Below are 18217 nucleotides of genomic sequence, written 5' to 3'. Positions count from 1 at the left end.
TTTGGTTTTACAGTGGTATATGGTTGTTTTTATTACATTGTCAATGCACACTATAAAGGCTAACCTTTTTAACAAGTGTATTTGAGCTTTTAAGGGAGTACTGCTTAACTAACAGAGTCAAGTAATCATTTATTACTTTGACTTTGCAATATGAAAATGATCTTATTTCTTATTCATTTAAAAAAAAAGCTTTTCAAGGGTCCAGGGGGAAACGCCTCACTACGGAAATGCCTCAAAAAAACAGACTCATAAAACATAGCACACAGTTCAAGGGGGGGGGGGCTAAAAGTCTGAAAGTGTAGAGGAGATTACCATTTCATTTCCATGGGACTGTTTTAATTAGACTTAAACAACTATTAAATGACTATGAGTAAATTTTGATGTTGTGTTATATTTAATCAACAGAGTGTACTGATCAACTGTTAGTTAGCCTGCGATAGGTCACAGGAGAGACATGACTCAGGGGATGAGTTGAGAGAGTACAAAAAAACTCCGTGACACTTTTAATGAGTAACGCACAAATAGATTATAATTTGGTTTGGAAATCAATTCATACTAGGGCTATATAATTTATAACTAGATTTTAGAAGCAATTTCTTTTATATGGGACTAGGGGGGGGGGGTGCAAATTCGTCATTGCACCCCTCTTTCAGAAGAAAGGGGGGTGCACCTGCACCCTTGCACCCCCCCTGGCTACGGGCCTGAATTCCTACATAATCGCCACAAATATTGTGTGATGTGTCATATTTAAAAAATTATTTTCATTTAAATTCATGATTTTTTAATGAAAGGCGTTTTCTTGTCAGTTTCTGAGTACAATGTACATATTTGATTTATGGATGAATAATGAATATATAAATATATATATATGTATATTTTAAATTAATTGATAATGTGATTTATATTAAACAGAATAGATTTCTTTTTTTATTTCATATAAGATGTGACGTTGACTTACTGAATATCTGGTTGGTAACGTTAGTTTTTTTCATTGTTTGAGTAATTAATACACATTTTTCTCCCCCCCCCCCTAAAAATGTTTAGGGGGTGGCAAAAATTTTCTTCGCTCTTCGCGCGAAATTTTTCCATCTTTCCCCCCTCTAACAAAATGTCTAGTTCCGCGCCTGCTATGGCACCGTGCGTATTGCTTGACATTTAATTAATTATTACAGCTTCAACACCTATGGTTTTCGCGAAAATATTTTTACGTAATAAGAAATTTTCACGAAAACAGTTTTCGCGAAGTTTCGCATTTTTCATTGCATTCATTTTCGTGAAAAAATACGAAATGCAAAAAATATTGCGGAATACAAATGAAAATGTTCGCTTTTTTAGCATTTTAGCGAAACTTTTTGTTCGGTGGAAACCCTAGACATAACTAAAGGTTGTATGGTGTGTATGGTGTAAACTTGATGTATGCATGAATCATTTCAAACCTCCACTCTCCAGGCTCCAACTATTTCTATACCATGACGAAATAGAAGAAAGTAGTAGTTCGATGGGAGAGGAAATGGGGGAGGGGGGGGGGGGGAAGAGAATATGTGATACTTTGCATTTGTTTACATAGATGAAAAATGCAGTCTTTCTCACAAACTCAAATTTTGTAATTCCCTTATCTTTCCAACCTGATGGTGTAACCTTAGATATTTCAAACTTAGATTATTTGATCTTACAGAATTCATACGACTGGGTTGGCAAAGTTGTGGGAATTAGAAAATTAGAGTTTGTGGTAAAGATTAAGTTTTTTCATTAAAATTAAACAAATAGAGGATAGTATTAATTTTTAATTTGATATTTTATAGCATGCATATTGTCTATAATATCTCCAAACGCTAAAGATTCTTAGTAATTTTAAAAAGACTGAAGCATTTGTTTTATATTAATTTTACACAGTGGCTAAAATAAGTTATAAGACGTATAAGATGAATTCGATTATACATTCTAATGGCAAACAAAAAGAAATAGGTTGTCCCAAAAAAAACTTTGCAGTAGAGGTATTGAAAGCTGAGGGGATTAATTTTCGTACTATTTTCATAGTTAAGGATTAATCGGAAAGCTCTATATTTCAGTTATTTCAAGGTTTACATTTTTGTAAGTTCAGTCAGCAACCAAAACTCCAACTGCAAAGTTTTTTGAGACACCCTGTACATTAACCCTATAAAGGCTGAAGGGTATGCATGTAGCAAATGCCTTACTCCATGATCTTTTCTTAAGTCTGTACCAATCCAGGTATGACCTTGTGTTAACTCAGGTAGAATACTTAATCTGTATCAATTCAGTTAAGATGCTGTTGTATTTATCAGGTATCTATCTTTCAAGATACAACTCAAGCTGACTCTCAGCTAGAATACTCAATCTGTATCAATCCAGATATGACGCTGTTGTATTCTTCAGGTATCTCTCTTTCAAGATACAACTCACTATAATCTTTGATATGTATCCCTGATACATTCTCGGAAATCTTTAGCATGTATCCCTGATACACTCTCTGTAATCTTTAACATGTATCCCTGATACACTCTCTGTAATCTTTAACATGTATCCCTGATACACTCTCTGTAATCTTTAACATGTTTCCCTGATACAGCACTCTCTGTAATCTTTAACATGTATCCCTGATACAACTCTGTATTGCTCAATCCTGGATACAACTAGAACCAACTTTTTGCTTCTCTACACGAGATAAATAGGTATATGCCTAATGAAGCAACAATTCATTTTTAACTAATTTATATTTATAGTAATGATGGGGTTTATAGTAAATGGACAGATTGGTTTTCCTAAAATTTACGAACGCAGTTATGATATGTATAACATATTACAAGCATAGATATATATAAAAGATAAACAATTGTTTAATCACAATACAGGCTTGACGTAGCTATCTACAAGCGTAGTTAGGTTACAACGTACAATGTAATATATATACTAGGTGTGTTCAGGTTAATAAAAATGGGGTTTTGCTACGATATTTATTACATGCATAGCATATATAAATTTTTATTCTGACAACCTTTTCTATCAAATTACAAGTTTACATAAACATGTTGTATGGAAGCTTGGTATAAACATAAAAATAAGTAATTTGTGCTTATTGTATTGATATATAAGACGACGACCAAATTTAACTCAATTTAACAGAAATACATAGAATTATATTCTTAATATCAAATATCAAATATCAAATATTCATGATAATTCTGTTTGTTCCACTAAATATTTCAAGTTTCAAGTCTGGATGAGACCAATAAGGCGTCAGTGAGGCGTTCCTCAAAATTTGCTGTATCATAATATTTCTAAGGTCCAAGGAGTCCGGGAGTCCTTTTGATGCTATCTATCAGTCTAACTAAATAATTTAGTGCCTAATTCTAAATTGTCAAAAATCCACTGAAAGGCAAATTCTTATCCACAAAATCCTCAAAAAATATTTAAAAATACCCCAGAAAATCTTCAATTTTCCCTACAGAAAACAGCTTTTTTAGAGTTTTTTTAGAGGGTTTAAGAGGGTTTTTAATAATTTTTCCTTACTGATGCAAGTTCAGATCTCTTAACAGTGCAAATGTCATTTAAAATGAACTCTGCAGCACAAAAATATTAACAGTCACATTACACACTTTGAAAAAAAAACAGTTGCTTACAATTGAGAGCTCATGTTACATACAGTGAAACCCTTAATAACGAATACATCGGAAGAATTTATCAAATTTCGTCTTGACAATTTTTCAATGAGTTTTATACTATATTTCGTAAATTTCAGTATTTGTGAAAATAAATAAATAGCTATGAATATGCGGGAACAGTTTTAAAGAGTTCCATATAATCATTTAATTAAAAAACTAAATATCTGCAACATTCCATTATCAGAAAGTGAAGAATACGACGTTTGATGAATTCTTTCGATGTATTCGTTATTAAGGGTTTCACTGTACTTTGAAAACAATTGCCAAAATCTAATTTTCAGCAAAAAATTAAGCCAAAATTCCAAAAATATGAGTTTTTGGTCCTTGATAAAAAAATTTTCAAGATATCAATACAAAACAAATGGGCAGTAATCAGCAGAATCTCAGGCATCTTTAGATTTACATATTTTGTAAAAAAAATTTTACTTCTAACATTTGTGATTTTTTTCTATCCTTTACAGAAAAACTTAATTTCTAAAAGTTGTTCAGATTGACAATACTCATCTAATACCAACTGACAATATTTAAACTGTTAAAAAATGCAAAAATCAACTTCCTTAAAACGATACAGGAAAACTTTCATTTAATTTCGAGACATGTTTTTTATTAATTTTTGACAGAATATCAGAAATATCAGAATAATTATTAAAATCCCCAGAATATCTACAAATCCCCAAGGGGTTTCTAAATCCCCAGATATGGCATTTCTGGGGATTTAATCCACAAGGTTGGGCACCCATGTAATCTGATGCCTGCAGCTGTTTTAAAGCTGTTTCCCACCCAACCTCCTTCCCCCCAGGCCATAAAAATCACAATTGGAAAGCGTGATAATTTTTTTATTTGATTCAGATCTTTTGATTAAAAAATTAGATAAATCGGAATATTTCTATTCAATTGGATTTGATTGGATTTACAAAACTATATTACTAATGTAAGATTGGATATATTCAATTAAAATTGAATGTATACATTTTGTTTTAGCGATTAATTTGACAAATATTCAAATAAACTGAAATTTAAAAAATTTATTTTTTGGAAGAAATTATTTTATAAATTGTAAAAGCATTCACCTAAAAAATTTAATTGTGAATAAAAAAAAATTTAGTCCTTAAATTTTACAGTGTGGCTAGATTTTAGCAAAAACAAGAAAAATTCAGTTACGTTATTAAAAATTTTAGTTTTAGAAAAAAAAATGACATTTGTATAATCTCGAAGATGAAGGATGTGTTGTTCTTGGAGTCGCAACTACGCCTCGTGTAGCTCTGAGAACACGGATGATAAGAAGGTATTTTTGTATTAAAATTTTCAGGATAATATGCATTGGTCAACAGGAAGTAAATATTAGTTTTGTGGCAAAGAACTCAGTTATGTTAAAGTTATAATGTCAGGCCACAGTAACACACTTTAAATATCGAATTTATCATTAAAAAATATAATTTTATAAAATTATATAATTATGTATTTTGCATTATTAAAAGAAAATAAGTAATTATGTTCAGGATGAAGGGTATCACATTTCCTGATCTAAACTTGCAGTGCCAGTAAGCTAACGAAGACGACCTTCAATCAAAAAGTGTCAAAAAAGAAAATGTTCTTAGAATTGATTTTTACATAAGAATTGACTATCACTGTAGTTTTGTGAGGACATTTTTTAATTCACTTCTCCCTACTGACTATTGCTACATTAGACAATTTTTAAACCTTTTCAAAATAGCATTGTCACAATGATTGATATCAAAAAAGTAATGCATCTGACTATAGCTTTTAAAAATAGTTCTGATTCTAAAAGGTACAGATATTTTTCAATTTTTACTTTTAATCGTAATATAACTCTCTTGAATTTAAATATGGGTTGTCATATAATTCTAGCCCTATCTAGTGTAATTCATCTAAAACATATTTAAAACAGCGTACTACTACTCCTTCTACCCCAACAACGATTCCTAATATAGAACAAGCTGTGACATCTGCACCTGATCCTTCTGGTCCAGTACCAACTTCCAAAGAAGCACCTTCTAATTAGGATACAATTAAAGATGCATCTGCTGAATCAGAGATACCTGGAAGTGTTTCTAGATTTGGTAAGTTTATTCCAAATGCATACAAATACAATCAAATTATGTTTAAGTAAACTCTGTGTTTGTTAAGAACTGATTTAGAAATGAGTTTAGCTCCTTAAGCCAATGTTGAGAAGCAAAATCCACGGGTTCCTGTGTCACCTGCAGCACCAGCTCCTGCAGCACCTTCTACTATAGCGGCAAACCCTGTAAAAGAACCTGTAAAGAAAAAGGCAATCAGTGAGGATATGCTCAGTATATGTTCAGCAACTACAACTGGTATAAATCTATATTTACAAGTTTAAAAATGCAACTAATATCTAGTAGATTAAACATTCACAAAATTTATCCTTTCTTCATAAAGTTACTGACCTGTTAATCAGCTTAAAACCTCCACCGCCAACTGAAAAGTTACCTAAGGCTCCTTATCCAGCTTCAGTATCTAAGGCTTCTTTTCCAGCCCCAGTATCTAAGGCTCCTCCTCCAGCTCCAGTTTCAGCTTCGGTTTCTAAGGCTACTCCTCATGGTTCCAGTTTCCAATTGTCTGGCACTGGCGGCTCAAGAATCAACCACTCCCGCATCGGTTTGATTATTAACCACTATTGCACTGGCTCCGGTCACCTTTGCCCTTGCATCCGTTACTAATCCTTCAGCTCAAGTATCTAAACCACCTGCACCGGCTCCAGTATCTAAACCCCCTGCACGGCCTCCAGTATCTAAACCCCCTGCACCGCCTCCAGTATCTAAACCACCTGCACCAGTTCCAGTATCTAAACCACCTGCACCACCTCCAGTATCTAAACCCCCTGCACCAGTTCCAGTATCAAATTCCCCTGCTCTGGCTCCAAGATCCTCTATAAGTAGATTCGCTGATTTTAACGAAGAAGCTACAGAGATCTAGAGAGAGTTAGCTAGATTTGACCGAGCTGATATGATTAGTATGTGTTCAGCAACAACAAATATGTAAAATTCAAGTATCATTACTTAGGTAATATTTTCCGATAATCTTTACTCTAAACCCTATCAAATAATAAGTATAATAAATATATATATTGAACTCATCTATAGTTTTTACATGACTTGTGTGCAGTGAAGTAAGCCCCACGGCACTCTTATCAGAACATTTTTAAAATAAGAGTGGGATTGTTTGAAGTAAAAAAACAGAAATCTTTTAATTGTTTTAGGTTTAAAAACTGAAAATATTCTTCAAAAAAACGGATTCAATAAAATACAAAATATGGTTCGATGTTATGTTAAATTTTGTTTTTGGATAAATCTAACATTGTTGAAATATCTGCTGGCAAATTCATCTGATTGATCTGATTGATCTGATTGATCTGATTGTTCTAATTGATCTGATTGGTCTGATTCATTAGATTGATCTGATTGATCTAATTGATCCGATTGATCTGATCTGATTGATCTGATCTGATTGATCTGATCTGATTGATCTGATCTGATTGATCTGATCTGATTGATCTGATCTGATTGATCTGATCTGATTGATCTGATCTGATTGATCTGATCTGATTGATCTGATCTGATTGATCTGATCTGATTGATCTGATCTGATTGATCTGATCTGATTGATCTGATCTGATTGATCTGATCTGATNATTGATCTGATTGATCTGATTGATCTGATTGATCTGATTGATCTGATTGTCCTGATTGATCTGATTGATCTGATTGATCTGATCTGATTGATCTGATCTGATTGATCTGATTGATCTGATCTGATTGATCTGATTGATTTGATTGATCTGATTGATCTGATTGATCTGATTGATCTGATTGATCTGATTAATCTGGCTGATCTGATTGATCTGATTGATCTGATTGATCTATCGAATAAATGGTGTTGATGTTGGATGAGGTAAGGACTGCTGCAGTGCTGCTAGGACTGAAACAACTTTAATCTTCTCACTGATATTCCTCTACAAATACAACAGTAGCATTATTTTACGTATTTGGCCTTTTTTTTGTTTTTATGTATTTTGCATGTCTGTATGTTTTTCTGTATGGTTGCATCCAATAACCATCAAAACAGGCCCAACATTTTTGAGGCAACTCACATGACCCCGGGAAAGGTTTAAAGATGCCTAAAAATTCAAATTTAAAAAAAAATGTTATTAAATATTACATGGGTCATCACATGAACCAAGGATTTTCTATGCCCGGTAAGGATTAAAAAAATTATCTCAAATAATTTTTTTCATTATCAAAAACAGGAAAATATATAATTCTTTTTTAAAAATTATTCTTTTTTTAAATTTACTAAGCAGAAAGGAGCAGATACAGGGTGCCTCGAAAAAGGGTTACATTAGGTTTCGACCCAATTATGATACTTTTCCTTGCGTAAAAAATATCCAAACTTTTTTTTACCCTTTTTATAAACTACAAATGACACAAGAGTTTGGACCAGATTTATGTAAATATTAATGCATAACGTCCCTGGCTCCAGAGTACTTTAAATTCCCGCCTGCAGATAATTAGATTGTACACCAGATCAGCACTCATCAGAACTTCCTTAAATGGAAAATACGAAAAATAAAATAGAAATTAAAAGAAATTGTTTATTTATTAAACTTTAAAATCATTTTATAAAAATTGAGTCTTTGCCACAAACTAATCCAGCTATATATTTCTGTGCACAGTGTGCTATTTCAAACTTAGACTATTTCAGAACTTGAAATGAATTTTCGTGTTTTTTTGTTGTTGCGGGGGTTGTGTGGCATACCACCTCACTTAAACATTGTTTTTAGTCTTCTCATGAGTCATGATTCTATTTCATATTTATGTTTATAATTCAAATATTTCAAATTTGTTGTTAAAATTAATAGTTTTAGGTAAATGGAAATTCTTAATTTTACTCAGCCAAATATTTACATCCAGAAACAATCTAGAAAATCTTTACATTCCACTGCAAATTAGCCAGAGAGAGAAGGTGACATTTCTTGTGCGACTGTTTAAGCATTAGCAGGAGAAGAACAAACTTTAGAATGGTGGATATCGAGATCAATGCTTAATCCTCTCTTTTTGCTAATCTCAAGATTAATATAGTCTCTAGATTAATTTCTAGAGATAAGAGATGCGCTCTTTAACTTTTGAAAACCCGATTTTTTATTTTCCCGCATTTGTGGCGTCATATATCAATTGGACGCATGATCGATTGAACGCACGTAAATTTTGAATTGATGTTTATAAAGAGTAACGTTCAGAAAGAGTCCTTAAATGTGATAAAATATGTTTTTTAATTATAATAATAATATCTAATTATACTTTTTTGTATCCCTAGACATTTACATTTTAGAGCAGATGTTTCTGGTTAAAGTATGTAAGAAAAAAATAGCAAAATTCTAAGTGAAAACAATTGAATATTAAAAAATAACCTTGATTAGATAGAATGAGATGATTATTTTGTTTCCTGACTCTAATGCAATCTCCGGATTGTTGTAGAGAACATGGATCAATACCTCACCAAACAGTCTAGATTTATATTATCAATATCTATCTTTCTCAATTGATTTCCCAAGCTGTAATTGTACATCTATAAAATAGTAATTTCTGTTTGTATTATTTTAATCATATTCCTGCGGCACACTGCTTGAAAGCCTGCTTTTTCTAAGAGAAACTTTTGTATAGTTTTTTTGGCATCAATGAGGAAAATAATTAGATTGCAGATTGTATATTGCAGTACTTTAGCTACGCTCAGTTTAACAACGCCTAGTTTAAATAATTACTTTATTACTAAATTTATATACTTAAATTTATAGAAACGTAAATTATTAAACAGTTAGATAGATGACGTGGCCGGAAGTTGCTCATCTTGCCGCGTCTAGATCTTAGGTTCAAAACTCCTCAAAAGTCTCGTCTTCCGCCACTACGCCGCCACAGTGCTGCAGTACACACCGAAACCTCAGTTGAGGGTGTGTAGTGTGTACATATTTTTTTATAAGAAATGTAAATCACATGTTTAGCATACAGGCTTTTCTTCCGCAAAACAGTAACCTCAGAGACGACTCTATCTATTTTAAAGGGACTGTAATAGTAATTTCAAGTGGCCCTCAATTCAAAGACGGCAATGTCTGATTCAAAAAGCTGCCCTTGAAACCTTCATCTGATCTTAATGTGGAATTTTTCCTTTTTTTTGAAGTGTTAAAATTTGATAATAATGATAGTCACTTTTTCAGTTTTCAAATTATAACATAAATATCTAATTTACAATTGATCAGACAAAGTTAGAAAGACCGTTGTGAATCTTACATGACAATTTTTGGTTATTTTTTAATGGAGGGTCATTAAAATTACGTGGTATACAGACCCTTTCATTCCACCTAACCTTGAAAAGTGTGAAATTGTATATCTACACAGAGCCCGCGATTTAAAAACTTCGGCTTGAGCCGTAATTCCTTAAACCCGATTTTGAGACCCGATCTTCGACCCAACTCTGACGACAGCTTGTGTCACGTGATTTACAGCTGCTTAAGTTCTTATGCTCGACTTAGGAGTTAGCCCCAATGAAAATAAAACCGATCTTGGTTGGTTTTAGTAGATAGTAAGGGAATGCGTCAATTCCAAATTCCTACCATGAAAATCCGCCAAATAGAATATTAAACTGGTATTTAAAAATCAACTCGGTGGAAAATATGATGCAGCTTGAATATGAAAGCTCAAGCCTTAAATAAGGCCCAACGACAGCTTAGACCCGAGCCGTATTTTCCAGAATTTTTATTAAATCTCGGGCTCAGGGGTTTCAAATAATAAAGAATATCAATTAAACAAATTGATGTACTTGTAATTTTACCTGAAGAAAATACACTGAAGAGCTTTTCTCAAACATTGCCTACAAAAAAGTATTTTGAATGAATGTATTTTGAATGAATGTATTTTGAACAAAAACATGCTTGACTTTGTTTGCAAGTTTTAACTTTAGCAGGTGAAAAGGCAAAATTAATTGTTTACCTTTATCTACCATATTTTATTTGGATCGTTCAGAGAGATTAAAAAACGTACGAAAAAAACCCCAAAAAACAAATAATGTAAAATTGTTAATAGTTATTCACATGTTATGGATCAGTCAGCAGACCGTAATGATTTCTAAATTATTATTAATTATGGTTTTCCACAAAAATGTCTTGTCCATTACAGCGAAACATATAAGAAGAAAATGACAGAATTAAATGCTTTTAGACCTATAGAAATTATAAACCTTGAAAACCAAAATATCTTTTATATTATCAACCTGATAAAAATTTCAAGGGTGACCGTTGTAAATCGGGCATTGCCATATACGCATATGAGGTCAACCGATATTTCGCTTACAGTCCCTTTAATATTTTGATTTCTCGGTAGAAGTGTGAATACCTGTAGTTAACAATAGTTCTTCTATATCTCATACCAACCCTTTTTATACTTCCTTGCACTTTCAGCCTAAGAAAATACATGAGATAAAGAAAGGATTCAAAAAAAAGTCCTTTGAAAAATTCATCCAAGTATGTTCCTAAATTCAATAAAAATATAAAGTGTGTTCCTATATTCAAGAATAATATAAAGTGTGTTCCTAAATTCAATAATAATATAAAGTATGTTCCTATATTCAATAAATAAATAAATTGTGTTTCTAATACAGGCTGTTTCCTAATATGAATATATAATATTTATTTATCAAAAATTCTCTATACAAGAGTATTTCTAAATTTTAGCAAGATTTTCTCAAGTTTTTTAAAAGCACTTAAAATGTTACTTTTGGGATATTAATAGGTTTGATTTTTCTCTAGAAAACTTTTAAAGAAATTGAAAAATTTAAAAACCTGAATGAACGGCACTATATTTAAAATTTGTATGCTAATATCAAGAAAATACCAGGAAAATTTTAACATTATTTTTGGTTTAGTATAAAATAACGCGAAGACCAAATTTGATCCATTATTTCGGAAGATCGGACGTAAAATTAGTAAAAACGAGGCTCGGAAGAGGAATTGCAGTGGCTCGGTGTATTACTTACCCGAAAAAACGAGACTCGGAAGAGGAATTGCAGTGGCTCGGTGTATTATTTACCTGAGAAAATGAGGCTCCTAGAAGAGGAATTGCAGTGGCTCGGAGTATTATTTACCCGAGAAAACAAGGCTCGGAAGAGGAATTGCAGTGGCTCGGTGTATTATTTACCTGAGAAACTTAGTTATCCTGTAATGAACTAAACCCATGAATATGAGGCTCAGTCCAAGAAATGTAATGTAAAGGAGTCGGGCCTGAAAAAAGTGTAGAAGCAAATTATTCCACCGCCAATCAGATTGACATGGCATAATTTGTGTAGCCCCTCGGGGGCGGGGGGGCAGGATGAAGGATATTATAGCCCCTCCCCCCCATTGTTTATTCTTGACTTATAAGACAAACTTTTATTTTTTAACTCCTAATCTGTTAAACTCGATGTCATCCTCTTAGTCCTTTGATATTTCAATATATGAATTCTGGTGGATCAAATAATTCAGGTTTAAAATATCAATAGTTTACACCACCAGGTTGCAAAAGATAAAAGAATTAGAAAATTAGGGTTAGCGGCAAAAACTCAATTCCTATTTAGGATATCCTTTTTTCTTCAAGCATGCCTAAGGACTTATTAGGAAGTTATGTCTCACGTCTATGCATGACGATCCTCAGTAGTCAAATATTATATATAAATAAATAAATCTATTTTGAATTTTAATATTTTAGTTTTAGAACCTTTTTAAACTGCTTATGCTTGATGTTCAGAACGCTTTCCCTAAAACAATAAAAATTTAAATGAGGTATCAGAATTACCTTTCAAAGAAAATATAACTTCTAACAAATGTATCAAAATATATTCAAATAATATTAAAAATTTCCATTCAAATTATTGGTCTGGGGAAAACTTTGCAGCTATTCAATGTTTTGATCTAAAATTTGACAATTATAAATTGGAGGTTATCTTCAAAATTAAACAAGGAAAAACATTAATGTTTCTTCCTCTTAGATAGAGTAACGACATTTTCTTCCTCATATCATTGTTACTCAGATGATCTAGAGTTGGGGGAATTCGTTTTTCCCTTTCATCGTTCATTGTTCTTAGACAATCCATTTCGTTCTTTTTCAATCATTCTAATTATTATCATTCATCTTTTATTTATTTTTGTTCCTTTTCTCACTGAGCGATTGTTCTGTAAAATCGTTCGTTCAATTAAAAGACTAAAAAATCGTTTATGAACAATTTAGATCCTTTAAGATATTTTGAAACATTCATTTCTTTTAAACTATAGTTGTTTTATTTCTCTGAACGATCCATGTCGTTCTTCCATCATTAAACTTTCTGAAGAACACCATCGTTTTGTTTGTCTCATAAATTTAGTTTGTCTAACAAATTTAGTTCACTCACAAAATCGATGTCCATCTCTTCTGATGTGCATCTCTACAGATGTCCATCTCTATAGATGCCCATATCTACAGATGTCCATCTTACAGATGTCCATCTCTAAAGATGCACATCTCTACAGATGTCCATCTCTATAGATGTCCATCTCTACAGATGCCCATATCTACAAATGTCCATCTCTCAGATGTCCATCTCTACAGATGCCCATCTCTACAGATGCCCATCTCTCAGATGTCCATCTCTACAGATGCCCATCTCTACAGATGCACATCTCTACAGATGCACATCTTTACAGATGCACATCTCTACAAATGCCCATCTTTACAAATGCCCATCTCTACAGATGCCTATCATTACAGATGCCCATTCTTTAGATACCCATCTCTACAGACACCCATCTCTACAGATGTCCATCTCTACAGATGCCCATCTCTACAGATGCACATCTCTACAGATGCACATCTTTACAGATGCACATCTCTACAGATGCACATCTCTACAGATGCACATCTCTACAGATGCACATCTCTACAGATGCCCATTTCTACAAATGCCCATCTCTACAGATGCCTATCTCTACAAATGCCCATCTCTACAGGTGAGTTTACTGTCATGGAACGGACCTGGTCGGAGTTTCAAAAAATAAAAAAATAGTTAATAACTTTTTTATTAGTTAAGCTAAACATCTAAAATTCATTTATTAGAAAAGCCCTTGAAAAATAGAATGATCGTTTCTAAAAATGATAGCTTTTTAAAAAAAATATCTGGTTTTAAATAAGGTCGCTTTCTAAAGCGATAGTTTTTCGTTTTTGAAATAGAACAAACGTTTTCAAGAACTATCGTTTTTTGTTTTTAAAAAACGACCCTTTGTTAACGACCGTTAACGACGACCCTTTGGTAACGACCAATAACGACGACCCTTGTTAACGAACTTTAACGACTACCCTTTGTTCATGACCATTAAAAACGATCCTGCGTTAACGATCTTTAACAACCATTCAAACAGAAAATATATTTTTTAGTCGGAAAATCCGAAAAACATTTAAAACAACATTCATAACCTCATCTTCCTGAGAAAAAATTAATTGTTATGAAACGATTGTTTTTGGTTTTAAGAAAAAATATCATGCTAAAAAAACCCGACAGTTTTTTTTTAAGTTAGAGGCGATTTGTTCGTTTTTTTTCTAAAAAACAAAACAAAAAAATTGAAACAAAACGAAAAACGATAATTCTTTATAAACGATTAACAACCCAACAGTCCCTCGCACCCTAAACTTTAAACTTAGCTCTAATTTACTTCTAACCACGTCCACTCTAGTTTCAGTAGAAGTAAATATTTCCATTTAGTTTATAACGCCGATTTAAGGATTTATCTTTAATTGGATAATGAGATAGATAGATAGATAGATGTTACCGCCATACTATTTCTTTTGGTTCAGAATAGACATCAAACAAATGACTGAACCCTGATTGGATCAGGCGCTAATACAAGAGTGCGTCAGCAATCTCTTTAATGAAAATATAATTACCCCGAGCACAAAATTATCAAGAAAAAGTTTTCAGGATAGGCCGGGGAGTTCATCCAGTTCACAATCCCTTTATTCATAGATAAAATATAGATCTACAAGTTCATAATCCCTTTGTTCATAGATGAATATAGATCTACTAGTTCATGATCCCTTTATTCATAGATAAATATAGATCTACTAGTTCATAATCCCTTTATTCATAGATAAATATAGATCTACTAGTTCATGATCTCTTTATTCATAGATAAATATAGATCTACTGGTTCATAATCCCTTTATTCACAGATAAATATAGATCTACTAGTTTATAATCCCTTTATTCATAGATAAATATAGATCTACTAGTTCATAATCCCTTTATTCACAGATAAATATAGATCTACTAGTTCATAATCCCTTTATTCATAGATAAATATAGATCTACTAGTTCATAATCCCTTTATTCATAGATAAATATAGATCTACTAGTTTATAAACCCTTAATTGTACAATTTTGCAAAATGATTCATTCTTTTTAAGTTTTGCCCAAAATCGCAATTTAAAGTTGTATTCGATCTAATATGATGAGGAACACCATGCAAATTAAAAATTAAATTATCATTTTTCTATGCCTAGGAACACCATCCAGGAGCAGAAGGCTATATAGCAGAACTTTAAAATACTGGTTCCTAGGATGGAAAGATATATATATATATATATCAGTTGAAACGCAACAATCTTCTTATAACATTTTATTCATAAACAAATTGTTTCATGCTTTTATGCAATCATCAGTATGAATATATATATATATATATATATATATAGATAAATAGATAGTAATTACCTTCCATCATCAAGTATTAAGGATATATGATGATGAAATAGAAAGATAGATAGATAGATAGATATTACCTTCCATCATCAAGTATTCAGGATATATGATGATGAAATAGATAGATAGATAGATATTACCTTCCATCATCAAGTATTAAGGATATAGGATGATGAAATAGATAGATAGATAGGTATTACCTTCCATCATCAAGTATTAAGGATATATGATGATGAAATAGATAGATAGATAGGTATTACCTTCCATCATCAAGTTTTCTGGATATATGATGATGAAATAGATAGATAGATAGATATTACCTTCCATCATCAAGTATTCAGGATATATGATGATGAATTAGATAGATAGATAGATATTACCTTCCATCATCAAGTTTTCTGGATATAGGATGATGAACATCCGGAGGAACAACCCAAAGAAGGTAAAGAAGTAGGTGACCAGTGAATAGATAAACTCCAAACTAATAATAATAATAATTATAATAATAGATAAACTTCAAACTTATGACAATGTTAATAATCATAAGTAACTGAAGGGCAAGGCGTTGCCGGTGAAAAAAATATGTTAAAAAAACATTCCCAGGCCTCCAATGACTGTCCACAAAAAAAATCAGCCCAATCTGTCTAGCTGTTTGCCTGGCTATACGCAACATATATGAATGTCTTGTTTATTTATAATGATAGATAAGCTCCAAACTGTTATCAATACTTATTATGATAATAGATAAAGTCCAAACTAAAAATAATATTAATTATAATTTAAGATAAACTACAAGCTGATAATAATAATATTAATTATAATAATAAATAAACTCCAAACTTAAAATGAAAATACTAATTCTAGATAAACTACAAACTTATAAAAATAATAATAATAATAACAGATAAACTCCAAATGATAAAAATAATTCTGGATAAACTAAAAACTAATAATCATAATAATGATGATAGATAAACTCCAAACTAATAATTAGAATAATGATAATAATAGGATAACACCAAACTAATAATAATGATAATTATGATTAAAAATCAAAATTTCTTTTTCTCAATTTCCTTTCCTATGTTCAAATTCGAACTAAACTTTTGTATAGAGTTTCGTTAATTTTGAACTCTTTATCTTGATATCCAATATGAGCACTTTTAAATTGCATGTTAAATACTTGATTCCTGCAGGGCATGCACTGCAGAATATCGAGGAGCAACTATGTTAATCTGTAAGCATGTTTAAGATTCCTGCAGGGTATGCACTGCAGAATATCCAGGAGCAACTATGTTAATCTAGGTAAGCATGTTTAAGATTCCTGCAGGGTATGCACTGCAGAATATCCAGGAGCAACTATGTTAATTTGTAAGCATGTTTAAGATTGACAACAAAAAAGTTCTGAAGTTAGTTAAAGTTTATTTACTTGAAAACATTCATGCAAACTCTGAAGTCCTGAGTAGGTTGATACAGCAGAGAACCCAGCTCATACAAGTACAGGTTCTATATACAGGTGTACTTTGTACTTTATACTAGTTTAATCAGATTACATGTTTTACACAGGTGTACTACGTACTTTATACTAGATATCTCAGAATACAGGTTCTAAACAAGTGTACTATGTACTTTATACTAGAATAATCAGAGTACAGGTTATACAACCCACTTTCATGGAGACTCCAGAAAGCTATCTTTAAATTTTGCGCCCAATTTAGGATAAAAATGGAATAAAAATGGATGACATCTGCAGCTACAATTGCATGTAAAAAAGATTTACGTTTTTACCTTTAAATCGGAATTTTTAGCAGATATTTTTCTGGTAATCCTAGTGTAGGATTCCTAGATTACAAACACAGGTCTTGATCTAACAATGAAAGAGTACAATGACAGCTAAGAAAATTGTACCAGACTTAAAGTACATAATGTTCCTGAAATGTGAGAACATTGAAGAGTACAACAGCTGTACCAAGGTTGGGTATACTCCATAAACTACAGTAAAATATATTCAACCAAACACTTTCAAACTACAGGGTAACCCATAAAGGATAAGAAATCAGAGACGACTGTACAACTTTTATCCTGTCATATTCCTTACATTATAGAATACGATTACCCGCCCCGCAACTGTAATCTTGTTTCTTTTCTTGCCCTATCATTAAATATGCAATAAAAGACTAGATTTCAGACAGAAGAATTAGTTTAACCTCACCTCCTCCTTACCTTTTACCTGATTTATTATCATTCTTATGTTTAAAATGTACAATGTACATTGTTTTTATCTGCAATTCTCATTCGTTTATAGTGGGCCAACCAATTAAAACAACCTACTCTGGTTAGGCGGGTCCAAACTACATAGTAAATTGTGATTTTTTATTTGTATTATCTCGTGCTTTGTAGTTGAATAAAAATATGAAATATGAAATATGAGATAACGTAGCGATTTTTTAAAATTGCAAATTGCACAAGACAAAATCCACTTATTAAGAGAAGATTAAGTTAGTTTATTAGACATTACTGATACAGCTTTGATACAGAGATACCCATAAAGTATAAGACTTCAAAGAAGACTGTGCGAAATTTGTACTGTATGTTTCCTTACATTCATATATCCCTGCAACTATAAACATCTTAGCTTTCTAAATAAGCAATTTAAAGACCACACTCAAGGCAGAAGACTTAAAGGGAGTGTTCGCGAAAAATATAAGGGGGTATAGGCTTATTGCGATAAAAAAGCGCTTTTGATC

General features: G+C 31.9%; 1 protein-coding gene and 1 long non-coding RNA gene across 3 annotated transcripts; one reads left to right on the top strand and one right to left on the bottom strand.

Annotated features, from left to right (window-relative positions):
- The first annotated feature begins 4868 nt into the window (after window positions 1-4868).
- Window positions 4869-6794, top strand: LOC111715198 (uncharacterized). The gene is made up of 3 exons (XR_002768184.1): window positions 4869-4965; window positions 5180-5761; window positions 5840-6794. It is a non-coding gene; the product is annotated as an uncharacterized LOC111715198 (long non-coding RNA).
- Window positions 6795-7509: 715 nt separating this feature from the next.
- LOC111715199 (uncharacterized) lies at window positions 7510-17585 on the bottom strand. Of its 2 annotated transcripts, XM_023490481.1 has the most exons (12): window positions 17402-17585; window positions 16900-16976; window positions 15851-15951; window positions 15268-15324; window positions 14657-14723; window positions 12461-12500; window positions 11906-11988; window positions 11105-11170; window positions 10545-10583; window positions 9130-9226; window positions 8192-8266; window positions 7510-7674 (listed from the first exon to the last, which is right to left on the bottom strand). In XM_023490481.1, the coding sequence occupies exons 2-12, from the start codon at window positions 16911-16913 to the stop codon at window positions 7582-7584; spliced, it is 732 nt and encodes a 243-aa protein (XP_023346249.1). In that variant the 5' UTR covers window positions 16914-16976; window positions 17402-17585; the 3' UTR covers window positions 7510-7581. The 2 variants fall into 2 exon arrangements, with proteins under 2 accessions (XP_023346249.1, XP_023346250.1); XM_023490482.1 differs by lacking the exons at window positions 15851-15951; window positions 16900-16976; window positions 17402-17585 and adding an exon at window positions 15731-15757.
- Window positions 17586-18217: the final 632 nt, after the last annotated feature.

This window comes from Eurytemora carolleeae, unplaced genomic scaffold (assembly GCF_000591075.1).
Source record: "Eurytemora carolleeae unplaced genomic scaffold, Eaff_2.0 scaffold1727, whole genome shotgun sequence".
NCBI classification, from domain to species: Eukaryota; Metazoa; Arthropoda; class Copepoda; order Calanoida; family Temoridae; genus Eurytemora; species Eurytemora carolleeae.
Note: the sequence above shows the minus strand (reverse complement) of the source record. Positions and strands in the feature narration are given on the sequence as shown.

Bases quoted from the DNA above. Each gene is read 5' to 3' on its own strand.
- LOC111715199 (XM_023490481.1), bottom strand. The intron at 12,501-14,656 runs GTAATTATATTT...TTATTGTTTTAG, and splicing joins TTGATAATTTTGTGCTCGGG to GGAAAGCGTTCTGAACATCA. The intron at 9,227-10,544 runs GTAAAATTACAA...ATATAAATCTAG, and splicing joins CTTCAGTGTATTTTCTTCAG to ACTGTTTGGTGAGGTATTGA.